The sequence below is a fragment of the Solanum lycopersicum genome, chromosome 3 (assembly GCF_036512215.1).
Source record: "Solanum lycopersicum chromosome 3, SLM_r2.1".
Classification (NCBI taxonomy): domain Eukaryota; kingdom Viridiplantae; phylum Streptophyta; class Magnoliopsida; order Solanales; family Solanaceae; genus Solanum; species Solanum lycopersicum.
This window is the reverse complement of record NC_090802.1, coordinates 5,662,439-5,673,719: the sequence shown is the minus strand read 5'-3', so window position 1 is coordinate 5,673,719 and position 11,281 is coordinate 5,662,439. Positions and strand designations below refer to the sequence as shown.

Genomic DNA, 11,281 nt, shown 5'->3' with positions numbered 1-11,281 from the left:
ACAAAGTTATTTCAAAATTATAATTTTGTACCTGAAACTATTTTTATTTATTTCTCACGTGAGATAAAATAATATTAATTTTCTTATATATATTATTTTGAAATTATATGTATTTTCAATGAATTAAATGAAAGTAAAATATAATCATAAAATATTCCGAACCATCCCTTAATTGGGTTCAGTTTAATAAGTCATTAATGAGAATTATTAAATGAACAAACTTCCTGATTTTAATATATGTCACACCTCATTCAAAGTTAAATTATTTTTTTCTTTTCAAATTTTATTTTTTATTTCTAATTTATGTATTTTTAATCGTTATCGGTTTAACCGCTAAAATATTGACTATTGATTATTGATTTATCTGTTTTTGATCATTATCGATTTAACCGTTAAGATATTAATTATTGGTTATTGATTTACCGGTATTTGATCATTACCGGTTTAACCGTTAAGAGTTGACACAAAAAAACATTAAAAAACACTTAGAAACAAACTGACAAACCAAATGAACCATACAAATGAGTTCACAAGTTACATCTTGCTATAAGACAAACATTTTTACATTGTAAATAACCAAGTATTTGAGACCACGAGAAATAAAAATGTAGAAAATCAAACTCTAAGTCAAGGACTATATATAAAATGGTGTAAATATAATTATTTAATTTACTATTCGGTTATCGGTTAACCTATTAAGAAAAAATCTCAAACCGTTAATAATTGATAACCCGATAAGAAAAAAATCAAAACTGTTATCAAAACAACTAAACCAGTCTAATAACTTTTTTCGGTTCGATCTTGAACAACCCTAGATGAAATAGAATTATTTGATAGCAATATTTCAAAAAGCGAGGGCGTGAGGTGGGGCCAAGACACGGAGCGTAAGTCCCATGGATCTGCGTATGCTCATGTATATTCAATTTTATAATTTTATTACTATTAGAATAAATAAAAGTAAACCTTTCAATGATTTATGCTTTTTATTTGAGATAACTATTAATAATCAAAAATGGAAAAAAAATATTATCATTACTATTTAAGAAATATCATTACACCAATAGTAAAAATATAGTTTAAATTAAAAATGCCTTGGTGTACATTTTTTACGCCAAGGACTTACATTTTTATGCTTGACGCTTATGCCTCAAATTTTTGGACTTACGTCTTATGGATATACGTATTTCATTTACACGCCGGAGCGTTTTTAGTACATCCCACTCCAAGACTTTTCTTGGGACTCGCCCCAAAAACCTTTTTTAAAGCACTCTATGATAGTGTTTAATTATAACTTTGATGAGATTCTTTTTCGATTTTTGGTTTGTCGGAGCACACATTGGAGCTCCGACTAAACGCACACGGCTGGATTCATTTGAGGGTGATACTTCCAACATGATTTTCTCCATAACCATGACTTGAACTTGAAACCTTTAGTTAAGAGTAAAGTACTTCCATTAGAGCACCACAGCCCGCCCATGTTGGTGATAAGATTTAGTTAATTTTAGAGAAGTAATAGTCTGTCTAATTAATTTTGGAAAAATTTAAAGAAGAAAAAAATATTAAATATATCAAGTTACTCTATATGAGTTAAGAGTTCCATTCTAAGTCACAATTTTATAAAAGAAAGTTTCATGTTAATAACTTAATTTTCTTCTTAATATTTATATTTAATTATTTAAGTTTTTTTTTTAATTTTTAATATCATCATAAAATGTTGTGATGATCATTAAATGTCTAGTTCTCTTGTTCTATTATATTAATTATAAATATAAATAAAATGAAATATAAGGTTGTGTCTTGATTGCTAATTCTCCCCTCAAAAACCCAATCCCCCAAGTGAACTTGAACGGCCTTAACCATTAGATTATATATACCTTTTTACTTTATCAAGGATGTTTAATAATTAGTTTATATTCAAAATAATCGATATTTATTATATATATATATATTCACAAAAAATTTAGATAAAGGATATTTTTTTGATCATTTATAGCTAGGTGTAACTTCATCCCTAAATAATATGATATGATGTATTAAATTTTTGAACAAATAAGTAAATATTGCGATATTTTCTTGAATATGTTGATATTCACATAACTGTTGTTCCAAGTCTCTAATTAATTACTGTTTTTACTAATTCGTTCTATCTCAATTGATTTCCTCCAATTTCATCTCATCATTGAATACAAATTTTATAAATTTAATTATTTATAAGAATAACGGCCTAACTTAAATTGGAGGGTACCCCCACACCAATCCCATAGCCATATGGTGGTTAGAGTGTTTAATTTGATACTTTTGATAAAAAAAAATAATATATATGGTATGTACCAGTAGAATAATACATAATATGATTAAATAATATATTTTGAATATTCCTAACATATTAAGTAATTGTAACCGAATGACTTCACCTTAGTAGAATGAGGTAGTGCTTGTGTGCTCGAATTTCACTATGCCCCTTTGTTTTTTTTATATGTTTTCTTTTCACTTTGCACTTATATTAAGAAGTGATGTAACATTATCCTTATAGCCTTATTTAATTTTTTTGGAACTCAAGTTTTAATCAATGAATATGAATTAATTTATTTTGAGTAATCAATTTAATCGATGAACATGAATCATTTATCGAATTTTTCTAAGTTGGTCAAATATATATTTTCAAAGCTAATAACTTAAACGGTAAAAAAAGAACAATAGAGAAAATTGTATATAACAACAAACTGATAAATCAAATTAATTGCTATAATCACCCTTTGATTTAATTGTGTCCCGTAGCAAACTGTTTGTCAGTCACCACTCTCCCTCAAACTCTCGCTCGCCGCTCGCCACTCTCCTCTCTCGCTCCATCTCTCGCTCGCTTCCTCTCACTTTTATACAAACACGAGTTTCTATTTGTATAAAGTTGAGAAAATTGTATAAAACATATATTTTTGTTCCCCTCTCTCCCCTCTCCCAGACCTCGCTCACAACTCTCTCTAGTCTTGCTTGCCACCCTCGGCTCTCTCGCTTATACAGACAGAAGCGAAATGTATAAATTGTGTTTTTGTTTGTATAAAGCGAGAGAAAATTGTATATACACATGCAAGTACATTTATTTCCGTCCTATACACTTACAATTATACAATAAAAATACTCCTCTGTCCAGTTTCTTTTTCCTTTCTCTCTTTCTCGTTTTATACAAATTCAAATTGTATATAATATCTCTTTTTTTGTTTTATACAATTTGATTCAATTGTATATTCCCTGCCCAAGTCTCTTTTGCCTTTCTCTCTTTTCCATTTTATACAAATTCAAATTATATATAATCGTTCTATACACTTATAATTATACTGTTCGTTTTATACAATTCTCGGCCCAAGTCTCTTTCTCTTTCTCATTTTATATACTTCGTTTCATACAATTCGATTCAATTGTATATGTATAGTGAATTATAAATTTATATGTTTGTTATGGAATGCAATAATGTAAACTTTGCTATAACATACAAATATAAATTTTATATTTGCTACATGTGAGAGTTGCCCTTAATTTTATGAAATGACAGATATTATGAATCAATTATTTATAAAATGAGACAAAACGAAGGGAATTTTTTGATTTTTTTAAAAGAACTTTTATCATACTATTTTTAGATAACCTTTATGAAATTGTAAATTAATTGCTTCCACCAACTTAGGGTTTTGGAGCAACAAGTAGTTGTAGCATTAATTTCTATAATAAATAAATAAGCCAGCTAGGTGACATAGATTTAGCATGCATGCCCATCTCTGCATTGATTAGGATAGTAAATTGTACTTGAGTAGGTTCCTTTCTTTTGTTGAGAAATAGTTATTTCAAAAATTTAATAACGATATTATAATATAAAATAACATATTTAGCGTAATTTTTATAAAATAAAGTTCAAATAGAATAAAATATACGTAAATTTTATATTACCATTTCAGAATAGTAATATTATATAACATTAACTAATAATCGAATTGTGAATAGATTGGGGGGGGGGGGGTGGTTAAAGGGTATATATGTCATTTTGGATTGTCCCATATAAAGTATGATATATAATCAATCCCGAAATAATTTTTTAAATATATAAATAAAAGATAAAAATAATTTCACTAAGTTTTTTTGAGATATTAATCCCCTAATTTATTTATTTCTTGTTAATTATGTTATCTAATTTTACTCTTGCTATTACCAAAAGTCTACCCTTGATTTAAGTGAAATTTCAAACTACCTAAGATGGAATCATGATATAAAATTGCAGTTTTTGTTCATAAATATAAAATTTTCATAAGTTGTAGATTAAAATTAAAATTATCTTAATTTTTTAAATATAATTTTATCAAATAAGCAAAAAAAATCACAACAAAAGTATAATTTACTATCACAAAACTAAACTTTTTTCTAAAAAAACATTATTGATCAAATTACTCTTTAATAAATTGATAGTAACACATAACCCTTAATTTGATTTTAGTTGATAACTATGTCCGTTAACTTTGTCAATACTTTAATTATTTAAAATTAAAATAAATAAACACTCTAATTCTACCTAACAAATTCCGCGAAATACACCCAAATTACGTGTGCTAGAGGAAAAAAAAATTGGAGAAAAAATGTCTACTTGTGATGACAATGGGCCGTACAGGGTGAGGGTCGGATGGGTTTAAGGCTATGCAGGTCGGGGCAAGGTGGGTATAAGATTATATGGGGCAGAGGGTGGGTATATGCGATTTTTATATGTATTCAAGCTTAATTTTAACTATTTTGATGTTATAAGAGTGATAATATCATTTATAGAAAATCTCATCGAGCTACTAAAATTTTTAAAATAGTAAAAGAAAATAGTTCAATAAAAAATAAAATAATTTTTTACTTGTTTTTCAATTGACCTCTAATTTTATTTTTATTTTATGTTACTATCTATTATATTAATACAACTAAATAAAAAAATAAATTTATTTGTATAAATTTTATTTCTAGTATCAAATTTAACTAGAAAAAAAATATTATAAAAATTATGAAGACGGGTCTCATGCAGGGTGGGTTGAAAAGGAAAAAGGTTGTTATGCAGGGTGAGACATACTATAAATATTGTGGGTTAAGCTCAATTTGACCCGCCACGCACCGAAGCATTGCCTTCCTAGTTAAAGCTCTCATAAAATAAGTGTTTTTGTAGTGATTTTAATTAGACATTATGAGTGTGTTTGGTGTGAATGAAAATATTTTCTGAAAATTGTTTTTCAATTTTTTCTCATGTTTGATTGGAACAAAAGTTTTGGAAAATGTTTTCCAAATCAATTTATTTTTCTCAAAATAAGGAAAATGACTTGCCTTCAAAAATTAAGGAAAATATTTTCCAAAACTCTCCTCCAATTTTAAATTATATTTTTTTGGGAAAAACAAAAAAAAAATTATTTTATTTTTTTTACCCGATTCCTGACCCCCACCACGGGCCAGCTCCCCCTCCCCCCCCCCCCCAAAGAAAAAAATAATTTTACTTTTTAAAAATATTTTTAACTTCAAATTTTTATTTCTAAACTCCTACCTCCCTCCCCTGCCGGCCAGCCCCCCACCCACCCCCAACCTCCCAAAAAATAATTTTATTTTTTAAAAATAATATAAAGTTCAAATTTTTATTTTCACTCCTACCCCCTTCCCCACTCCACCTCCGCCCCACTCCCCACCACCACCCCAAATAAAAATTGTTTTTAAAAAATATTTTCAATTTCATAAATTATTTTCTGCTCTAGTAAAAATAAAAGATGTCTCTCAAAAATATTTTTGTTTCATAAATCAAACACTAAAAATTATTTCCTGAAAATATTCTTTACTCACCAACCAAACATGAGAAAATAAGTCCCAAATCTACTTGTTTTCTAGGAAAACATTTTCCTTCATACCAAACACACCCTATATCGAGTCTTTTCATTTGGCGTCAATTAATATCTATGCTCTTCAATTTTGATTTGTATAAGTAGACATTTTAATTTGTTACAAAATTGAACAAATATACGTATGCATTCTATGTGGCGTGCCACATTCCAATTTATGTTGTACATGGAATCTACGTAGGAGCGTTTGTATATCTCGCATATGACCTGCGATATTTGAGTGTTTATTTATTCATTTTTTGAATAATTAAAGTTTCTATTTGTGCATTGACAAAGTTAAATGTCATACTTGGTAACTGAAGTCAAGTTAAAGATTATGTTTACGTATTATTAATTTTATTAATTAAAGATGGTACACTATAGTTCATATTCAAAAATGGATTCGGATAGAGTCTCAACAAAACAAGGATCAAATTTAGTTTCTTCCGAAGGAGTAAAAAGAATTTGTGAGGTGATTTTTCTAATGAGAGAAGATATAAACGTGACCTAATTTGGTGTCAGTGAGTAACTATATGATCTTTAATTTTGAATATGTATTGATAGACATTTAAATTTATGTAAAATTAATCAAATAGACACATTCTTTTTGCAATGTCACCCTACATGACAATTTTGTGTCCTACCTGGAATCTTATGTATATTATATCATGTAGGACATGTGTGTCTACTTGTTCATTTTTATATAAATATAAGTGTCTACTTATGTACACTTAAAATTGGAGGGCATAGTTATCTGCTGAAATCAAGTTAAAGATCATATTTACATATTATTGAACTTATAATTTTAAAAATACTTTAAGTTGATTAGTAGATATTATTCTATTACGTAAGTATATTAGATATGATATATAAATTTGTATTTCAACTTTGCCTTATTTCATATTTATGCTCTTTTCATGAATTTGCAGAAGCATGCAATTAATTAGTACAAAAATAAATAAGTAAATATATGAATCTCATGTAGCATAATACATATAGAATATCATTTGAACATAAATTATCAAATAAAATATCACGTTTAATTAACTAGAAAGAAAAACATATTTTATTAAAAAAATTTATAATTCAAAATTCGAATCTAAGACACACATATTTACCCCTATCAGGTAATCTCATGATAATCATGAGTAATTATTTCACTCCAAACCAAATTAGAATAGAGGGTAGTCTCATGATAATCATGAAAAAAGAATATTTATTTCAGTGTAAAACAGAATAAAGGGACATATAAGAGAGTATTTATCTTACTCCAAATCAGAATAGACAAAAGGTAACCTCATGATAATCATGATGAGACATCACAAATAATCGTGATAAAATAATATGTATTTCTTTATTTTTTTAAAAAAAAGTTTTTAATTTAAATTTTTTAAAAATTTAATTACACTTCAATATAAAATCAGACATGATAGATTAAAAAAAGACATGTTGAAACATCTAATAAAGACAAATTCATAGTGGTACCTACAACATTTAATTTTGATATATGTCCCAACTTCCCCATGACTTGTTATATATATATATATCCATCCATACTAAGGAAGGAGAAAAATAAACAAATTAAGCATACCTACATTATGGATATTTTAACACCAACTAGCTCTACAAAAAACCCATCTCTTCATTCTTGTAACTTATCATCCCTTAGCATATCCAATCCATTAGGTTATCAACTCTTTAAATCAAGAATCCCTTTTGAAGTAAACAAGTTAAAGAAATGTACGATTCGATCTACGCTAGCCTTGAATTCTGTTATTGCTCCTCCTGAAATTTTTAAAGAAAGTGAGAGTGTGACCACTAAAATATCGAAGGGGCCTGCGAATACATGCCCGTTTTCGCCTTTGGACTTCTTAGAGAGGGCTTCTATTGTTTATGGAAATTGCACATCAATTGTTTACAATGACACAAGTTACACTTGGTCACAAACTTACACTAGGTGCAAAAAATTGGCTTCTTCGATTTCATCGCTAGGGATCAAGAAAGGCGATGTCGTTTCCGTGTTATCCCCAAATATTCCGGCGATGTACGAGCTCCAATTCGCCGTGCCAATGTCCGGTGCGATCCTCAACAACATAAATTTCCGCCTCGATCCACGTACCCTCTCCGTTTTGCTCCGGCATAGCGAATCAAAGCTTGTATTTGTGGACTATCAAGCGAGTTCTTTATTACTCGAGGCGATTTCTCTATTCCCTTCTAATTTACAACGTCCTAAATTAGTCCTCATCGAGGATAATTGTGGTGATACTCCTTTAGTATCGAGGAATGAGTTTTATAATAGTTATGAGAATGTTATTGATGAAGGGGACCAGCATTTCAAATGGATCGCTCCAGAGAGCGAATGGGAACCTATGACACTAAACTACACTTCTGGGACTACTTATGCACCGAAAGGTGTGCTTCATAGTCATAGAAGTGCGTTTACGATGAGTGTCATGGGCTTAATTGATTGGTCCGTCCCGAAGCAACCGGTGTTCTTGTGGACCCTACCAATTTTTCATGCCAATGGTTGGGGTTTTTGTTGGGCTATGGCTGCTGTTGGTGGAACCAATGTGTGTCTACGTCGGAGTCATGATGCTGCTTTAATATATGAAGCTATTCAACAACATAAGGTAACGTCTAAAACATTTCATTTAAAAGATTAAGTTTTTAAAAGAATTTTTTTTTAATTACTTAATAATAATAATATCTTCAATATTCCTTACCTATTGTGGGTCCGATTCTACTTTATGAATCTGACACGTGACTTTTTTTATTTATTGTATACATGTGACTCCTTATTTTTTGTCAGCTACTATTCATAATGTTGAATTTTGTGACCGTATTATCTACCAACTTAATTTATTAGAGATAAATATTTATCTATCAAAATTTATATGAGCATCTTTTTTTTTTTGATTTGATACCATGATAAAAAATGTGATATCAAGTTAATTCTTTTATATTTATTCTAATTATTAATTATTATATTATTTATTAAGTGATTTGACTATATAAATATTATTTATTTTTTGTCAGCTACTATTTATAATGTTGAATTTTGTAACCCTATCATCTACCAACTTAATTTATTATGTCCAAATTTATGTGAGCATCTTTTCTTTTGATTTGATATCAGGATAAGAAAAATATAATATCAAGTTAATTCCTTTATATTTATTCAAATTATCAGTTATTTATTAAGTGATTTGATTATAAAAATATTATTTATTTTTGATATAGGTAACTCACATGTGTGGTGCACCAGTAGTACTTAACATGTTATCAACCTATACAAAAAGGAAACCCCTTGATTCCCCTGTCCAAATCCTAACGGCCGGGGCGCCACCCCCGGCCGCAGTTTTGGACAGGACAGAATCATTGGGATTCGTGATAAGTCACGGTTATGGATTGACAGAGACGGGTGGGCCCGCGGTGACATGTGCATGGAAACAAGAATGGAATTCATTGACAAATTCAGAAAGGGCAACACTAAAATCAAGACAAGGTGTGAAGATGGTAGGGTTTACTGATGTTGATGTAGTGGATCCTGAAACTGGCATTAGTATTGAGAGGAATGGAATGGCTGTTGGAGAAATTGTTTTGAAAGGAGGTACATATAATATTCTATTTTCGTTATAATTTAAGTGTCTTACTAAGATAATTATTTCGTTCGAGTATTATAATTTTTTTTGATCTGTTTTAATTGTCATGATTACTTGTTCACTTTGAAATTTTGATCTGTTATGAAATAATAAAAGCTATGCATATTTTAGCATAATAAGTAATATGTTTAGTATTAGGTCTTTAAAAAAAATTATTTAACGATTAAGTAATTAAATTTTAAAGGATAATACATGAGAATAAATTAACCTATTTTTTCTATATTAAAAATTATAAATAGTTTTTTTTTAGAATAATAAATAAATTAATTTATTAAAATTTTTTTATAAAATAATTGTCTTAAAGATGTTTGGACCAACTTAAAGTAGTCTATTAATGTAAAATAAAGATGGTCCCAAGAGTCCATAATAAATTGTAGCAATAATGGATCAAATCATAAATAAAGAAATTATGTTGTTTTACGGTACATTGTTCATTTTAGTTATTGCGTTTATTAAAAAATATATTTATTTTTGAATATTTAATTTTATTCTCAACAGGTAGTGTGATGCTAGGGTACCTTAAAGACCCTGAAGGAACATCAAAATGCATGAAGAATGATGGATGGTTTTACACGGGAGACGTTGGAGTAATGCATTCAGATGGATATTTAGAAGTTAAAGATCGATCGAAAGATGTCATAATTTGTGGTGGCGAGAACATAAGCAGTGTAGAAATTGAGTCGATTTTATACAAACACCCCGCGGTGAATGAAGCAGCTGTAGTTGCACGTCCAGATAATTATTGGGGCGAAACCCCTTGTGTGTTCGTTAGTTTAAAGAATGATGCGCGCAATGTGACCGAGAAGGAGTTGAGAGAATTTTGTAAAGAGAATTTACCTCTTTATATGGTACCAAGGACAGTTGTTATACAAGATGACCTTCCAAAGACTGCTACTGGGAAAATTCAAAAGTACTTACTCAGGGATAAAGCTAAATCACTTATATAAGCGTGAATTCAGATTAATCAGATAAAAGCGTGAGTAGAAAAGAATTACTAAATGCTTGTTTAGTAAATAATAAATCATGAGTTTGTAAGCATTTATTTCTATCAAAATGAAACGAATATGAGCTGTGGTTCTTAGCTATGGGTTTCAAACATAGCTAAGAATTAAAATATTAGTATTTTCTAATATGTGTGATTTCTATATATTTACATGTATAGGAAGAGGAGCCTGAGTTCACGTGTATTTATGCTTCCTTTATTACATGATGTATAATAATAATATTATATATTTAAATAGGTTTGTGTGTGCATTCAAACTCAAAAGAATCCTATGGTGTGATGGTTCATTTGTGCACCTCTACTTGATTGTCCTTTCAAAATCTTCAAATTTAATATATTGAAATTTTTATTCTTCGATTGCTATCGTATAGTTTTATATTAGTAAATTTATAGCAATAGAAGACGTAATGTGTTAAAATAGATAATAATATATTTAGCGTAAAGTAACAATACAAATATAGATATTTACCGAGAATTCAAATAATGAAACTCTCTAAATTTTCTAAAGTGTAAATTAATAGATCTAACAATAAATACATAAAGGCTAAACCTGTCAAATATATTTTAAATTTGCTTATTTATTGTAGTGTACTTATCATGTTAAAATTTTGAATATGTACCATTAGAAGATACGGTTGAACATGAAAAAAAAATAAAAAATGCTACCACATGGTTTCAAAGAAATATTTTGGTGTTATTAAAATTTGTCAGCTTGATAATTGATGCATAGTAGGAGATAG

At 28.7% G+C, this 11,281-nt stretch overlaps 1 protein-coding gene across 1 annotated transcript; it reads left to right on the top strand.

Annotated features, from left to right (window-relative positions):
• The first annotated feature begins 7,364 nt into the window (after nt 1-7,364).
• Nucleotides 7,365-10,805, top strand: LOC101259613 (2-methylpropanoate--CoA ligase CCL4). The gene is made up of 3 exons (XM_004234449.5): nt 7,365-8,506; nt 9,117-9,486; nt 10,037-10,805. The coding sequence occupies exons 1-3, from the start codon at nt 7,400-7,402 to the stop codon at nt 10,483-10,485; spliced, it is 1,926 nt and encodes a 641-aa protein (XP_004234497.2). The 5' UTR covers nt 7,365-7,399; the 3' UTR covers nt 10,486-10,805.
• Nucleotides 10,806-11,281: the final 476 nt, after the last annotated feature.

Coding starts and splice junctions, on each gene's coding strand:
- LOC101259613 (XM_004234449.5), top strand. CDS start 7,400: ATGACTTGTTATATATATATATATCCATCCATACTAAGGAAGGAGAAA. Junction 8,507..9,116: donor AAGCTATTCAACAACATAAG/GTAACGTCTAAA, acceptor TTTTTGATATAG/GTAACTCACATGTGTGGTGC. Junction 9,487..10,036: donor AGAAATTGTTTTGAAAGGAG/GTACATATAATA, acceptor TATTCTCAACAG/GTAGTGTGATGCTAGGGTAC.